The sequence below is a fragment of the Lemur catta genome, chromosome 16 (genome assembly GCF_020740605.2).
Source record: "Lemur catta isolate mLemCat1 chromosome 16, mLemCat1.pri, whole genome shotgun sequence".
Classification (NCBI taxonomy): domain Eukaryota; kingdom Metazoa; phylum Chordata; class Mammalia; order Primates; family Lemuridae; genus Lemur; species Lemur catta.
Window position 1 is genome coordinate 26,262,948 of NC_059143.1, and position 18,054 is coordinate 26,281,001.

At 37.9% G+C, this 18,054-nt stretch overlaps 1 protein-coding gene across 5 annotated transcripts in view; it reads right to left on the minus strand.

Annotated features, from left to right (window-relative positions):
- Positions 1-18,054, minus strand: part of RPRD1A (regulation of nuclear pre-mRNA domain containing 1A) — a 58,441-nt gene that overhangs the window by 33,218 nt on the left and 7,169 nt on the right. For 4 of the 5 annotated variants that reach the window (XM_045528007.1, XM_045528008.1, XM_045528009.1 and 1 more), the window contains exons 2-4: positions 4,521-4,650; positions 1,652-1,758; positions 1,469-1,566 (exon numbers count right to left, since the gene is read on the minus strand). In XM_045528007.1, coding sequence (XP_045383963.1) covers positions 1,469-1,566; positions 1,652-1,758; positions 4,521-4,650 — 335 coding nt within the window. Of the gene's footprint in view, positions 1-1,468; positions 1,567-1,651; positions 1,759-4,520; positions 4,651-5,404; positions 5,479-18,054 lie in introns of those variants that run through there. The other variant, XM_045528011.1, reaches the window with a different exon arrangement.

The following is an 18,054-nucleotide window of genomic DNA, read 5'->3' on the forward strand; positions in this document are numbered from 1 at the left end:
ATTTTTCTATTCAAGCTCTTGTCCATGGTGACCAGTGGGCTTCAGCACTCCTGTCATTAAACCAACAGGAAGGTTGGCTCAGGTCCTGGCTGAGAGCTTTGGTCTGATTCTTTCTGCCTCCCTAGTATTAAGACTGAAATAAATCCACAGTTCTAGGCAGTAATTGATCACTTCGTTCTTTCAGGCTCCTTTCATGGGAGTAAGAGCCCCTCCCAGTCTCTGATTTTATTCACTGAGTCTGGGTCCAGTACTCTAACTCCCATGGACAGTGTGAATTCTTATTACTCTAGAGGCAACCTGCCTGCTTCTGGACCAGAGCTCAGTAGGAACCAGGCTCTGGCTCACATACTTAGCTGTGCTTCTGTACCATTTCTCGCCCATGAAGATGTATTTACCTTGTTTTAAGAGTATAGCTATGTCTTCATTTTCTCCTTTTAAATTTTATCTGTTCCTCCTATATGTCTGAAACATAGAAGGAGGAAGCTTAAAGATTCAATGCCCACTTAATTAATAGTTCAAAATGTCTTTCTGGAATTCATCTGATGGTTAAGGAATGCTATACTGTACCAACCTGGGAGGACATGGGGTATTAAGATAATGATTCCAATCTAATTTATTTTTCCATAGAAATGCATAGTTCTATATAGTTACACAGAACTGTATGAATACATACTTGCCATTTTACATGTTTAAAAACAAATACTTAAAGAGGCAGTGTTTGTTTATGTTTAAGAATGAAATTTTTAGTGTACTTATCATAGAAGAAAATATGCATGTCATATGTTTTATTTTTTAAAAAACTTTAAACAGTTGATATCTCACCATACTTAATTACATTAATACCTAGCAATTAAAAATTCTTTCTATGCAAAATATATAATACACAACATACTACATTAAACATATGCAATTTCTTTTTTTTTTGTTTTTTTGAGACAGTCTCACTCTGTTGCCCGGGCTAGAGTGCTGTGGCGTCAGCTTAGCTCACAGCAACCTCAAACTCCTGGGCTCAAGTGATCCTTCTGCCTCAGCCTCCCAAGTAACTGGGATTACAGGTATGCGCCACCATGCCCAGCTAATTTTTATATATATGTATATCTATCTATCTATCTATCTATCTATCTATCTATCTATCTATCTATATATATATATATATTTAGTTGTCCAGCTAATTTCTTTCAATTTTTTTTTTTAGTAGAGACGGGGTCTCGCTCTTGCTCAGGCTGGTCTCGAACTCCTGACCTCAAGTGATCCTCCCGCCTCAGCCTCCCAGAGACCTAGGATTACAGGTGTGAGCCACCAAGCCTGGCCAACATACACAATTTCTTAACCAGAAGAGATAATTAATGTAGCTTCTTTCTTGTACCCAAAATTATAATAAAAATCAATTTACAGAAGTAAAACATTGAAATTAATAAAGCTCCAAAGTACAAGTAACATAACTCTCTTAACAGAGAAAAACTTCTACCTGTGGTGGTTCACTTGGAGATCCCAGAGAGGAACAGTTTTCATTTTCATCCACCTTTATCTGTTCATAAGTTCGCTTCCTAGGCTTCTTATCACCATCTGAATTAAAAGAACATTTAAGTTTTAATGAAACAGTGTATTTTACAGAAGACTTCATGATAAGAGATCAAGATTACATACTTACACAGAGCTTGCTTAAGTTGTTCTAATACATCGTTTTCATAAACAGACCTCTCTTCCCAAATAGATAACACTCTTCCAAGGTGTTTCTTACAACTTTCATCAGTTTCACTAAAGAAAAATAAAAATATTAATGGTAAAAATGCATTCATAGTGCTACTGAAAAGGTAATGATGATTTTAAAAATAAGCAGATATTCATTCCCTGGAAAAACTCCCCAATGTTTACTGAGCACCACTATGTGGCTAGTAATTCAAGGGTGAAGCAATCAAGACATATTCCCTGATTCCCTTAAAGATCTTATAAACATATTATTAAACAAAAAATTACAAAAAACTGGGGTTTACAAAGAAAATGTTCCTAACCTAAGGGGGGGCCAAACATGAGGCTAAGGGAGATTTCTTATAGGTGACTTTTTAATGTATTCAACAAATATTTATTGACCAAGGTATAATATTTGATATGGAGATGCAAATGAAGCTTTATGGCAGCTCTTATTTGTAAGTGCCACAAAAGGGAACAAAGTGCTAAAGATAGGCATATCAGAGAGACATGGCCCAGTTTAAGCGAGATCAGGAAGAGTATCTGAAGAAGTGTTATTTAATCTGAGATCTGAAAATTGGACATACAGGGAAATGGGAAACAGACTATTCCCAACCATTTCCTACCTCTCATCACTACCACTGTAGACTGAGCCACTATCATCTATTGCCTGGACTTTTATTAACAGTCTTCTCACTGATCTCCCAATCTCTATTCTTTTACTTTATTCTCTACAAAGCATCTTACTATTAATAATATAAATCAGATCACACTGCTCTCCATCCTTCCAGAGCTACCAAACATACCAAGAATAAAACCGAAGTCCTTACCCTGGGCCATAAGGCTCACATCCTCTGCCTCCTGGCAACCTCTCAAGTCTATATTCCCTAATACCTTCTCCCACACAAATCTCCTTGCTGATCCTCAAACATGCCCAGCACATAACTATCTCACCGTTTCTGCCACGTGTTCTCTCTGCCTAGAATCCTTTTCTGCTAGAGAGCCAAAGAGCTCATTTCATCCCTTCTTTCAGTCTCTGTACATATGCCACCTCCCCCAAACAGTTGTTCTTTATCTTCTATAACTGAGCACCCTCATACCCTCTAGGGTTCCTTCCCTGCTTTATGTTTCTTCATAGCATTTCTCATTTGACATTACATTTAATATATGCATTCACTTATCTATCTAGTTATTACCTTTGTTATCCACTGAAATATAAGCTCCAATAGAACAGAATCTTATCTTGTTCACTACTAATCAGGGCCTCACACACAGTAGGTAGTCAATAAATATTTTATTGAATTCTAGGGAGAGGCAACATATATAAAAGTTTTAAGGTAGAAAGAACTAAAAAAGTTTCAGAGAGCTTAAACTGTGGGCTATGGATTGTGTGTGGAATAAATGTGAGACGGGAGTCTGGAGAGGTAGGCAGCACCATCAAAGGAACATCGTAGGCTTTAGACTTGATTGCTAAGACAAATGGGAACCACTCAAAGGCAAGGAAGTATCATGATCAACTCTGCAATTCTGTCTACAGTTTCCTAAAGGGATTAAACAATACAAGAGGCTACTGCAATTACACAGAAAAGACATTATGATAACTGGAAGAGAAAGCAATCTAAGGAACTGAGTGAACGTGTCCTATAATGAGATATGAGGGAGTGAAGGAGAAAGAAGAGTTAAAGATGACACCTCATTTCTTGCATGGGCATCTGCATAGATAGAGTTGCCCATCTATGTTTGGCAGGAAGCAAGGACATAATGAGTTCAACAGCAGACACTGAATTTCAGATGTTTGGGATCCAATACAAATAGAAATGTCATTGGGCATACGGGTGTATGCCCAAAGAAAAAAGTCTGAATTGGAACACAAGATTATAAGTCATTACAGCGTGGATAATAACTAAAAACATACAGTGTACAAAATCATTCAGAGGGCAAATAAAGAATATGACCTCCCAACAAGGGCCTAGGGCTTAACACTAAGAAACACCAACATCTGAAAAGATGGTTGAATACAGTATCCAAATTGAAAAGTAAATAATACGTATTCAAGAAAGCAACATAAAGCAATATTTCACACTTTTTAAAAAAAATGTGTCTACTCTAACTGTATGGCACGTGGTAGATTTTCATCCTGAAATCATTCAACAGATCATCATCATTCACCAATGAATTCCATAATTTAGATGAATTTAGTAGTCTACCCCAATAATATTTACGCAGTAAATCTATCAAATGTCTGCGTGTAATGTTTGGAAGTAAGCAATCAAAAGGACATAAGCCAAAATACAGATTTTCACCCTTAGAATTTTCTGTGGCAAAATTTTTCAACAGGTTTATGATACCTTAAATAAATATTCTTTATTTCCAAAGCATTTTAAAATGTTTTGACATACACCCAGACACTAGAAAACCTTAAAATCATTATAAACAATGAGGGGAAAGGTATTAAGTGTATACAGAAATACTAGTTATAAGATTGATAGCTCTATAAGCACACAAATTTTTAATTCAATACCTTCATTCATTCTTAATGAAGTTCATTGCAATACAGCAGCTGGTTCTGGTCTCTTAAAGGAAAGCTATAATTCAAGTACTTAAAGGCCCACCTTAGCAATAATTCAAAAAATAATTCAAAAAAATCTTTTTCTTCACAGAAAGCATTTAATACATTTACAAATGTCTTTTAGAGATAAGCCCTTTCAAATGAAAGCTTCAAAGAAATATATTCCCTGTTTTTTTATTTTAATGGCTTAAGGCAAATTTTAGCAAAAGGATACATGGTACATTTAAAACAGATTACCTAATACCAAAAACAATTATCATACCTTGAAACATGCTTAAAAGCCTCCACTATAACTGGTGCAAAATCTTTTGTAAACTCCGGCCCCTTCCTTTTGCTGTTCTGAATGACATCATTGGCTAGGTAGAGAAAAGTAAGCTTCCTGTTTGGTTTGGCTGAAAAATTAAAAAAAAAAAAAAAAATTAATCTATTTAAAGTATCCTCACTTAACTTGGACAAACTTTCTCAATATCTCAATTAAGCATTTTGAGAACTACAAAAAGCCTACTAACCTTTATTTATCATATTCAAGCCTAGTTTCTCATCTACTACCAAACTACTCGAGTCCCTGCTACTAAACTCACCAGGCTGACTACTCTGCAGCTTCTGGAGATGTGTCATGGGGAAAAAAAGAACCCAAGAGGCAGAGGTAGATCAATGATACATCCTTCCACATCCTTGCAATTTTACTAAGGCACCCACCCCAACTACTTAACATTCTTGATTCCTAATCTCAACCCCACTCCTCAATTAATAGTTTTTATACACTGAAATCCTGATGTCTCTGTGAGTCTATCCTGTATTAAATTTTATTAAAACAACTATAAACTGTATGAAATATAACTATTTAAAATAAGATAGTGACTGGTCATGTTATTAAGGTGGCACCCTAAACTGAATTTAGAATTGTTTTAATATCCATGTTAATTCAAAACCATTATTAAACTATTGTGAAACAAGAAAAGAATACAAAATGTAAAACAGGTTGAAAGAGATACCACTCCAATCAATTACTTGTTTTTTGTTTATGCAATAAATATTTGCCAAGCTAATAGACTAAATGTTAGGGAGACCAAATGGGCTCCAATAACTAGACTACATGGCCTTAAATAACCGAATTCATGGCGACAAAAATATTCCCCTACTCACTATATTCTGTGGGTGCAGTCATCCGTCCAAGGAAGTGGACAAGCTGACCTGTTCTCGTACACTAAAGCATGGTGCAGGAGCAACCCATACTTTAGTGTACTAGAACAGGGCAGCCCACCCCCTCCCTAATTCCTCCCTCATGCATGTCTCTCAGGTGTGCTCCAGGACCCCATTTACAATTTCCTCCTCCAGACCCCACCCAAAACGCCTTCAGCATGGCCTCAAATGCCAGTGTGTATCAGCACAGCCCACCTCGACATCACTATTGTCAAAATGCTACTCCCAAATACAAAGTCTTTATGAGGCTAGCTTTTCCACTCTAAAACAAAAAATAAAATCCAATAAATTAATAAATTAAAAAAAGGAAGTAGATAAGGTTCCAACAATCCTTGCCAGTGCACATTTTTACTGGTTACAGTGTGAAGTAGCATAGTGGTATTGAATATGACTCAAACAAGATTCACATACATAAGGAAAACTTAGTGTTGAACATAATCTTTTATATATTAACTATTTTATAATTTTACTACAATTAAACTTGAATCATTGAATGTAGTACAATTATATTAAGAAGCATCAGGCCGGGCGCGGTGGCTCACGCCTGTAATCCTAGCACTCTGGGAGGCCGAGGCGGGCGGATTGCTCGAGGTCAGGAGTTCGAGACCAGCCTGAGCAAGAGCGAGACCCCGTCTCTACTAAAAATAGAAACAAATTATCTGGCCAACTAAAATATATATATAGAAAAAATTAGCCGGGCATGGTGGCGCATGCCTGTAGTCCCAGCTACTCGGGAGGCTGAGGCAGTAGGATTGTTTCAGCCCAGGAGTTTGAGGTTGCTGTGAGCTAGGCTGACGCCACGGCACTCACTCTGGCCCGGGCAACAGAGCGAGACTCTGTCTCAAAAAAAAAAAAAAAAAAAAAAAGAAGCATCGTATTTTGTGGCATCCATAGGACAATGGTATAGGAAACTTACAGTCAGGACCAATTATCCAGTATACTATTCATATGGGCAAGCTTATCAAATTTAAGACAAAATTCTCAATCAGGCTGCATTTGGTTCTCTAGACCTGCGGTCCCCAACCCCCAGGCCGAATACTGGTCCCTGGCCTGTTGGGAGCCAGCCAGGCTCCGTCTGCAGCAGGAGGTGGGCAGCTGGAGAGTGAGCAAGGATGGGGGATTCACTTGCATCACAGCTCACAGGAGCACGAACTCTACTGTGGACTGCACATGCGGGGAATCTGGGTTGTGTGCTACTTGTGTGAATCTCGCTCCTGATGATCTGGGGTGGACCTGGGGCGGTGGTGTCCCCCCGCCCCTATCTATGGAAGAGTTGTCTTCCATGAAGCCAGTCCCTGGTGCCGAGAAGGTTGGGGACCACTGCTCTAGACTTAAGTATTCAATTTATAAATTAAAAGCCTTCAATATATTAAAAGCCACTTTTGAGTTCACATCTTTCTTGAGGAGAAACTAGACACCCAACCTTCTTACAATAAACTATAAAATACTGAGTAACAACTGATCAGACTTTACAAACCTGTGCCATGCCATTGCACAACCTGGTTTGCCTGACTAAAGTTGCTGCCCACCACTTTTCATGCCTTTGGAAGTTGATGGCATGGAAAAAAGATAAGAAAGAGATGGCAATAACAGAAACCAATTTCTAGTTCCCCTGGATCCTTTTCTGGTTAGATAAACCATAGTATATAACTGTTAAGATATCAGATCCCTTTTCCATGAAGAGGATAATGGCAGCTTTCCCAGTATTCAACCTTATCTCTTTTTCCCATCTCTGCCCTCTCAATCTCATCCATAGAAAAGGTTGATATCATTCAATGCAGGTTTTTGCCTTCTTATCATCAAAAGAGTTTAGTAACTCAAATTGTTATGAGTACATAACTGGGAGACTACCTGCAGTACTTTTGAATGGGTACCTGAACCCAATGGCCTCCTTTTCCTAGTAATGACATTCATTGCACTTTTATGTGCTACGTAAAATTTTAAACACTTTACATGTATTATCTAATTTAATCTTAACAATGTAAGGAACCATCACCGTCCCCATTTGGTCGCTGAGAAAACAAACAACAAAAACGTTATTTGCTCACAGTGAAATAGCGGGGAAAGGATCATTCAGGATTTGAATCCAAAAAGTCCAACCATAAAGCATTCCCACTTTATAACCAGACCATGCTGCCCATCATAAATGAAGGAGGATGCTAACCTTTTGAGAAGATTAAATAACAACTCAAATCCAAATATTTTTAAATGTTAGCGGCATTATTTACGATAGTCAAAAAAGGTGGAAGTAACCCAAATGTTCATAAACAGATAAATGGATAAGCTAAATATGATGTATACATACAATGGAATATTATTCAGTTTTAAAAAAGAAGAAAACGCTGATACATGCTACAATATGGATGAACCTTGAGGACATTATGCCAAGTGAAATAATCTAGTCACAAAAAGACTGTATGATTCTATTTATATGAGGTACCTAGGGTCGTCAAATTTATAGAGACAGAAAATAGAAAGGTAGTTGCCAAGGGGTAGGGGTAGAGGGGTGGGCAGTTATTGTATAATGGGTATAGTTTCAGTTTTGCAAGAAGAGTACTGGAAATTGGTTGCACAACAATGTGAATGTAATTAACACTATTGAACTATACACGTAAAAAAAAATTAAGATGGTAAATTTTATGTTATATGTTAGCACAAAAACAAAATTTTTAGAATGTTCTTTAAATTCATAAGCTACTAATCGCTCAAAAATAATTCAGAATTACTTCTACAATACAAATTTACAAGATTTCAAAATATATTTCCCAATAAATCCCAAAGGACAAATTCTATACTAGGTGCATGGATTTGGTCTGGAGTCCAAATACCAACATATTATTTTCATTTTTTTCTTATGGAACCAAGCTAACATATGAGAAATACGGAGAAATTGCCAAAATTTATGCCCCTATCCAATTTTCAGGGAAAAAATTTTTAATTCCAATTAAAATTATGTGTACCTTTACACAGAGCAAATAATTAATGGAAGTAATCAAAACAAACAATGCCAGAAGAAAATCAAAAAATTATTTTCAAGTGAATTTTAATACATTTAAAAATAACAGAGCCACTGGGAGCCCGAGGAGAGTGGATCGTTTGAGCTCAGGAGTTCGAGACCAGCCTGAGCACCAGCGAGACCCTGTCTATTAAAAAAAAAAAGAAAAGAAAAAGAAATTAGCTGGACAACTAAAAATATATAGAAAAAATTAGCCGGGCATGCCTGTAGCTGAGGCAGTAGGATTGCTTAAACCCAGGAGTTTGAAGTTGCTGTGAGCTAGGCTGACGCCACAGCACTCTAGCCCGGGCAACAGAGTGAGACTCTGCCTCGGAAAAAGTAAATAAATAAACAACAGAGCTATAAGCTGTTATTAAAAGAGAGACAGAGCCAGGCACTGTGGCTCATGCGTGTAATCCTAGCACTCTGGGAGGCCGATGCAGGAGATTGCTTGAGCTCAGGAGTCTGAGACCAGCCTGAGCAAGAGCAAGACCCCACCTCTACTAAAAATAGAAAAATTAGCCAGGCATCATGGTGCACACCTGTAGTCCCAGATACTCGGGAGGCTGAAATAGGAGGATTACTTGAGCCCAGGAGTTTGAGGTTGCAGTGAGCTATCAGGACACCACCTCACTCTACCCGGAGCTACAGTGAGAATGTCTCGAAAAAAAAAAAGAAAAAAAAAGAAAAAGAAAGGAAGGAAGGAACACAGAAAGTCTACAGGGCAAACAACCCAAAATTCCTTAAAGAAATACCTCTGTTGGCAACAGAATATAAAGCTAAATAATGGGTCTGACCTAGTCAAGTCCAATGTTTCTGTTGTTCACAGGGTCCCTTCCAAGGACACCTATTTTTCAAATTTCCCGTTCAATTTAAATAGTATTTATTTGGCCAGGTATGGTAGCTCATGCCTGTGATCCCAGCACTCTGGGAGGCCAAAGGAGGAGGATCTCTTGAGGCCAGGAGTTTAAGAAACAGCCCGAGCAACATAGCAAGAACCCATCTCTACAAAAAACTAAAAAAAAAAAATTAGCCAGGTATAGTGGTATGTGCTTGTGGTCCCAGCTACTTGGGAGGCTGAGGCAGGCGGATTGCTTGAGCCCAGGAGTTTGAAAGTGCAGTGAGCTATGATGACACCACTGCACTACTCCAGCCCAGGCAACATAGGATTTATTTAATGTTTGCCATGCGCTAGTAGCTACACTGGGCATAGAATAAAATGAACCTTTCCTATTCAATCAGGAGTTTACAAGTTCCATATAAATTGCCACACGATATGTCACATTATTAAAATGTTAATTCGTTTTTCTCCCTTTACTACTTCTCTCTACTAATATATTACACCAACACGAAAACAATCATAAATTTATTATTTCCCAGTGTCCATATATATGTACACTGCTATATTTGTACCAATAAAGTATAAGCCAAATAAGCACCACTCAACATTTATATTATGAAGCATTATTTTCTTCTATCTCATTTCCCTGAACTAAATTTTAAGTTTCTATACATAATAAGTATAGCTCCTGTCCTGGGACCTTGTATATGAACAAGTACACAGGAAAGGAAAAGAAAAAAATTGGCTGGCTAACATATGAGAACACAGTATTACCTAATAAGTCTAGCCTATTAGGTAAACAACATGAAATAAACTTGGCCAGTGAAAGGATTAAAGATACGTCATCTAGTCTCACTGACTTATAATCAGTTCATAATCTAATTTTATTTGTTCATAATTAGAAAGTGATAGGAACATTACTCATTTTCTTATACTGTACATGCCTACTACTTATATTGTATATTCCTACTTACTTTTATACAATGCAGATTATAATTTAACCACCTATCTATTTAGGAAGGTTGAATTTAAAACTACTGTAATGACAACGCTGATAAATACAACAAATAGCTGAAATTCCTTTTTTTTTTTTTTGAGACAGAGTCTCACTCTGTCACCCTGGGTAGAGTGCAGTAAAGCCTTCTACATGGAAAGGAAGAGCACAAAATTGAATAAGCAAATATATATACACACATGCACATATACACACACACAGAATGACCATCCTGCAGGTCTTATAGAAGGAACTCAGGGAAAAGCCATTATCACGAAACAAAAATCTATTAAAGCTTTAGCAACAATTGTAGGATAGCCTCATTTATTCTCTGGTAAAGTGCATTACTACAGACTAGAGTGAGATGCTATAAATACCCTATTTATATAGGAGGTACTTATTAAATCCTCTTAAGTTTGAGTTGGAAATATAAATGCACTTAACCAAAGGATAATTATAAATAATTAAGATCTCATGCCATTCATTCACTCAGCAGATAATCATTTGGTATCTACCATCTTCATAGACACTGCATTAGGTATTAGGAATAAAAGAAGACTCGTAGTCAGGTTCATAAAAGCCTATTTAAGCCATAAGCATAAATGTGCAATGAAACATTAGTGGAAAGAATATTCCTGGCAGAAGCTCCAGGGCGTGACCTAACGAGCACATTGTTCTTTATGTAGGAGGGAGTAATGGAATATGAAGCTGGAGAGAAGGAAGGGCCTTAAATACCAAGCTTTGTTTTATAAACAAAAAGAGAAGAACTGCAGTTTTAGAGTTGGTGGGGAAAGACTAGACACCTTCCGGTACATTAGGAAAACTGGAAGTAGCTAAGACTTAACACTAAGAATAGTTCAAAAAGTCAGGAAAGAAGAATGAATTCAAAGCTAGAGTTGTGATAACAGGGATTTTGCCTTTCGTTTTTCTATACAGTTCCTCGCTGACCACATCTAATCATCCCTAACAATTCCTAAGCTTTTTGGGAAGGTGGTACTTACACAGAAGAAAGGCTTTTCTATTCACTTATGGTAAATTCCTATTGGGCAAAATTTCCAATTGGAATTTCTCATTTGTTGCGCTGCCACTCTAACAGGAAGCAATTAACAAGAAAATAATTTGCTACACCTTCTGGAGTTGAATAATTCTTTTCAGTAACTGTCATTCAGAATGAACCAGAGACACTGCTTGATTTCCAGTAGAAAAAAGAATTCCATATTAGAGTTTAATGTAGAATACTGCTACATGAAGTATTCCAGAGGCTGAAATTCAAATGAGACTTGAACAAAGGCTTTCTGCATAGGATGAGGAACCTAAGGCCTTGGGGCCACATGTGGCCTTCTGGATCCTTGAGTGCAGCCTTTTGACTGAATCCTTTGAAAAGGATTTGTTCCGTGAAGTTTGGATTCGGTCAAGGGGCTGCACTTGGGGATCTGGAGGGCCACATGTGGCCTTGAGGCCACAGGTTCCCCATGGAACTTTCTGGATAATTTCCATGTGCTCTCAAATATCACCTCTACCAACGCCATTTATTAAAAAGAAAATTTTATTTTATTTTTTTTTTATTTTTATTTTTTTTTTTGAGACAGAGTCTCGCTTTGTTGCCCTGGCCAGAGTGAGTGCCGTGGCATCAGCCTAGCTCACAGCAACCTCAAACTCCTGGGCTTAAGCGATCCTACTGCCTCAGCCTCCCCAGTAGCTGGGACTACAGGCATGCGCCACCATGCCCGGCTAATTTTTTCTATATATATATTTTAGTTGGCCAGATAATTTCTTTCTAGTTTTTTAGTAGAGACGGGGTCTCGCTCTTGCTGAGGCTAGTCTCAAACTCCTGACCTCGAGCATCCACCCGCCTCGGCCTCCCAGAGTGCTAGGATTACAGGCGTGAGCCACACTGCGCCCGGCCAAAAAAAAAAAAAAAAAGAAAATTTTAAATAATAAATATTTTTCATAATAATCCCCAGTTATCTCTCTCTTGAAACTAAGGAATAGTTATACAGATAGCATTTCCTCTCATGCATTCATGAGTCCAACTCTGGCTTTTAAAAGAAGGGCTCTGAACTTTTCTTATACTTTCTAGAACCCTTTTCTCCAGATTCTTTGGTTTCCTCATGCTGTCTTAAATCCTACTACAGAAATGGCCTATCTCCAACTTCTAAATCCTCTTCCAACTAAGCCTTATTTCTTCTAGTTCAGAAAAGCATGTAAATGGACCTAATTCAGTCCCTTAACCTTAGAGGTAATTTTATACCTAAGAACTCACTTTAAAAATGTAGTGTAACAAATTAAAATTAAAAACATGTTTTCATGGAAATGAGTAATTTCTGAGGCAAAAAAGAAGGTCTATACTATGCAAACATATCCTGAGACTGTATTCTCTAAAACTGTTCCCAAAACCTACAGATTCAAGATTTTTCCTTCTTCCTACAGCACCGGGGGGAGGAAAGTATGTTCATATGGATGGATAGGTGGTGGCTGTAAGGCAGAAACTGCTTTAACTTAGTCTTTTTTTTTTTTTTTTTTGGGCCACAGAAAGTATATAATCAACAAATGATTCTTGAATGGATTCTGTCTGTCCCAGACAGGACATCTTTGTTCAGTCAGACACAGCTGGCTGCTTCTCAGTAGCTGAGGTGGGTGAAAAATGGATAGAGTTGATGTACTCCTGTACCACTGCCAGATGTCTCCGATTTTTGGCAGCCCATCCCTTCAAGAGTTCAGGTTCACATTTCAAATTACCTAGCAGGGATTAATCCTGTCAGTTATTGCTTAAAATCTTTCAGAGATTTTCTATTGTTCTCTAGAAAACACCTCAAATCCTTAATATGAACTAAAGGCCCTATAATATTGCCCCCAACCTTTTTGGCTCCAGGGACCAGTTTCGTGGAAGACAATTTTTCCATGGATTTAGGGGGTGGGGCTGAGGGCAGAGTTCAGGTGGTGATGCGAATGACTGTAAATACAGAAGAACTTTGAAGCCAGCCACTCACCTCCTGCTGCCCCTTTAAGTATTTGTTTTTAAATATGCAAAATGGCAAGTATGTATTCATACAGTTCTGTGTAACTATACAGAACTATGCATTTCCAGGAAAAAATAAGTTAGATTGGAATCATTATCTTAATACCCCACGTCCTCCCAGGTTGGTACAGTATAGCATTCCTTAACCATCAGATGAATTCCAGCAAGACACTTTGAACTTTTAAGTAAGTGGGCATGGAAGACAATTTTTCCAAGGACTGACAACAGACAGATGGACACAGGTCAGGGAGTTGAGGGGTGGTCAGGCAGTGATGCACAGCCCGGGGGTTGGGGACTGCTGCCCTCTACACTAGTCTTCACACCCAAGGCTACTATTCCAACTTCCCCAACTCCCACCATCCTTCAGCCCTCAGTTAAATGGGTTCCTCTAGTTTTCCCTGACCAATCAGCCCACATAGGTTAGGCAGCCCTAAGATGCTCTCATAGTGCCCATACTTTTCCTATGGCACACCTATACTAACCATAATTGTTTTTATTCAATGCTGTGCTTCTCAACTAAATTCCATTGAGAGCAACTATTGTCAATCTCATCTCCCAGAAACAAGCCCAACAGCTGGTTCAAAATTCGCTCAGTATTTACTAAATGAATTTTGGCCTAGATCTGTAGCTTCACTTACTTGCCCCATTAACTTAGTTTCTGATCATTAACCTCATGCAGTATAGCTCAGAGTAAAATTACACTATCTCAGAAACCCCTACAACTTCAAATTCAGATTATGAAAAACTTTCTTAGAGCTCTAACTACTCATGCTTATTTTCAGTGTATTGAGTTTAACTACTTTCATTTTCTTCCTTCACTCGAGAATTCTTACAAATCAATAACTATGGAAAAATGAGCAGGTAATGTGAAAAGGAAGTTCAAAGAAACAGAAATGTTAAACAATTAAGACCAACTACTATTTTCTACCTATTAGATTGACCAAGATGAAAGTTTGACAATAACTAAATTTGGCAAGAGTATAGATATGATTACCACCTTTAGATACCTACAGACGTCGGTGGTTAAAGAATAAATTAGCAGCTGAGCATGGTGGCTCACACCTGTAATCCCAGTACTTTGGGAGGCCGAGGCAGGAGAATTGCTTGAGGCCAGGAGTTAGAGATCAGTGTGGGCAACATGGTGAAATCCTGTCTCTACAAAAAATAGTAAAAATTAGCTGGGCATGTGGCATGTGTGTATAGTCCCAGCTATTGGGAAAAAATTTTGATTCAAAATGTTTGTAATTTTTTGAAATATTATGGATTGTGCTTTGGTAGCCATATCTTTGTGATTGAATACTTCATCTCAGATCCTTACATTTCTTTGAGTGTGTTTAATTACCATTGACCCTTGAACAAAATGGGTTTGAATTGCATGATCCACATACATGTGGATGTTTTTCAGTAAAAATTACAATAAATGTGCCTGCCTCCCCTTCCACCTCCTCTACCTTTTCCGCCTCTGTCACTCCTGAGAGAGCAAGACCAACCCCTCTTCCTCCTCCTCAGCCTACTCAGTGTGAAGACAGTTTACTAATCTTTTTAATAGCCTCTTTCCTTTTAATAGATACTGAGTCATGTGATACACAGAGTGTTTCAAATACTTTTTATCTTTGTAAAATGAGCAAGTACTTCTAAAGGATTCTGAGAGGCAGAGGTGATGGATTAAAAGGTATGCACTTTAGGCCGGGCGTGGTGGCTCACGCCTGTAATCCTAGCACTTGGGAGGCTGAGGTGGGAGGACTGCTTGAGCTCAGGAGTTTGAGACCAGCCTGAGCAGGAATGAGGCCCTGCCTCTACTAAAAATAGAAAGAAATTAGCCAAACAACTAAAAATAGAAAAAACTAGCTGGGCATGGTGGCACATGCCTGTAGTCCCAGCTACCCAGGAGCCTGAGGCAGGAGGATCGTTTGAGCCCAGGAGTTTGAGGTTGCTGTGAGCTAGGCTGAAGCCATGGCACTCTAGCCCAGGCAAGAGAGTGAGACTCTGTCTCAAAAAAAAAGTACGCACTTTAAATATTGTCAAGTTTTCTGCCAAAAAGGTTGTTTGAACTCCCACCACACGAAAATGCTCATTTCCCATGGCACTATTAATATTTAAAATTTTTGCCAATCCCTTTGGAGTAAATGGCCATGCTTTTATTTGCAATCCCCTGAATACTAGTGAGGCTGATTTCGATATATTCCTTCTTTTATGACTTATCTGTTCATATCATGTTGTACATTTTTCTACTGAGGTGTTTTCTTTTCCCTACCAACTGATAAGTTCATTTTATGTTACGAATATTAGCTTTTTACTGTTTTAGATACTGCAACTACTTTCTCTTAATCTGTTGCTTAAAATTAAAATTTGGTATTTTCTGCATTCAGGCATTTTATCATTTTACGTAGCCAAATCTATGCCTACATGAATCCTGGCCTATATCATATTTAGAAAGTCTTTTCACAATCCAAAACTAAAAACAATTATAAATGTATATTTTTCTTCCCGCTTCCATAATTGATTTTTCAATGTTATATATTTAATTCAATTGGAATTAGTTTTATATATGGCATTAGGTAGGAATTGAAGAATCATTTGTTAATATTCTATCCTTTTCCCATGGATTTGATGTGCCTAATTTTCCATATGCCTATATAAAATGGGTCTCTCCTAAATCTCTATTCTTTTCCATTCATATATATTTCTATTCCTGTACTAACATCATACTGTTACAATTTACATAACCGTACAGTCTGCCCAACTACCTAAAAAGGCACACTACACCTGCATTATTTTTTTCCCTTCAAAATCATCTTGGCTCTTCTTCCACATTTACTTTCCCCAATGATCTTTAGAATTAACTTTAAATTTCTTATGAAAAACAAATTCCTTACAGATTTCTCCAAGTTTACAGATTAACTTGGGAATAGCTGGCCTCTTTACAATGGACATTTACTTAGCAATTTTATATACTTTTGTACTATTTTAAATTTTGCAGGAAATGTATATTTTAAACCAATAAAAATGTGAAAATTAGTTTTCAGCATAGAATTATATTAAAATAAACTTGTTAAAAATACTAGTACAACATACTAACCAGAAAGTATCCTATAATATCAAAAATAAGAAAATACTAGTCTAAGAGTTCCAAATAGTATGTCCCAATTCCAATACAAAGATCCATCTAGGGGTGGGTGGGGGAGGAAAAAAAAAAGATCCATCTACAGGAGACTTCTGCTTCTGGGAAGATAGAGAAGACATACTTTTCTCTATACCCATTGCTAAGTGTAACTACAAATCTTAGACATTGTATACAAAACAAATATAAGAACAGAGAAAATGGCAGACTGGTTAGGGACTTTGGGACCCAAGGAACCTAAGGGTAAGTCCCCTGGGTTTGCTTTAAGCCTCATTTTTTTTTTTTTTTTTTTTTTTTTTTTGAGACAGAGTCTCACTCTGTTACCCGTGCTAGAGTGCCTTGGCGTCAGCCTAGCTCACAGCAACCTCAAACTCCTGGGCTTAAGCGATCCTACTGCCTTAGCCTCCCAAGTAGCAGGGACTACAGGCATGTGCCACCATGCCTGGCTAATTTTATATATTTATATATTCTAGTTGGCCAGATAATTTCTTTCTATTTTTAGTAGAGACGAGGTCTCACTCTGGCTCAGGCTGGTCTTGAACTCCTGACCCCGAGCGATCCACCTGCCTCGGCCTCCCAGAGTGCTAGGATTACAGGCGTGAGCCACCGCGCCCGGCCAAGCCTCATATTATATATCCCATATTTGGAGTTGAAGAACCCAGAAACTCTAACAGGTGGTAACATTAAAAGCTCTTACAAAAGCTTTCTCTCTCTAGAGAGAGAAACCAGAAGGACTAGAAGAATGGGAGCCTGGCAAGACAGAAAACTTTTACACAATAACCACTCTACTCCAACCAAATACCATAGAAAAATACTATGGCCACACCATCACCAGCAAAGGCAAAATAGGAAACATAGACTTCCAGCCTCACAAGACTGTAAAGTGGAGCCCTGGTGGTGTCAAGAAAGGCAAAGCAGGGTGCCTGGACTTTCACTCGCACGGGGCAGTAAGGAGGCACTCCCTTCAGGGGTGTGTCACAGGAGGCCTAGTCAAACATTAGGACTTTCACTACAGCCCAACAATAATAAACTCCTTTCACCCTTCCCATGGTGTCAGTGAAGACCTAGTGTAAAGTCGGAACATCCACTCACACCCAACACCAACAAAGAGTACCTTCCTCCCGCAATGTGACAGTGTCAGAGAAATCCAGTTAAAATTAGATTAAATAAGATCCAGAATCTCATAACATAATCCAAAAAAAATCTATGTATCAATCAAAAAAAAACCCAACCATATCAAGAACCAAAAAGATTTCAAAGAAAAAAATAAAAACAATCAATGGATGTCAACACAAAGTAGAGATGTTAGAATTATCTGACAAAGACTTTAAAGCAGCCATCATAAAAATGCTTCAACTAGCATATGGAAATCTGCTGAAATACAACATATCAAAATCTATGGAACGCAGCTGAAGCAGTGCTGAGAGAGAAATTTTTAACACTAAATGCATGCATTAGAAAAGTAGAACAGTCTCAAATCAATAATTTAAGCTCAAACTTCAAAAATCTAGAAACAGAGCAAAATATACCCAAGGAAGTAGAAGGAATGAAATAATAAATGTAAGAAAAGACATCAAAGTAAATAAAAACATTAAAATTGAGGAACAAAGAGTTGGTTCTTTA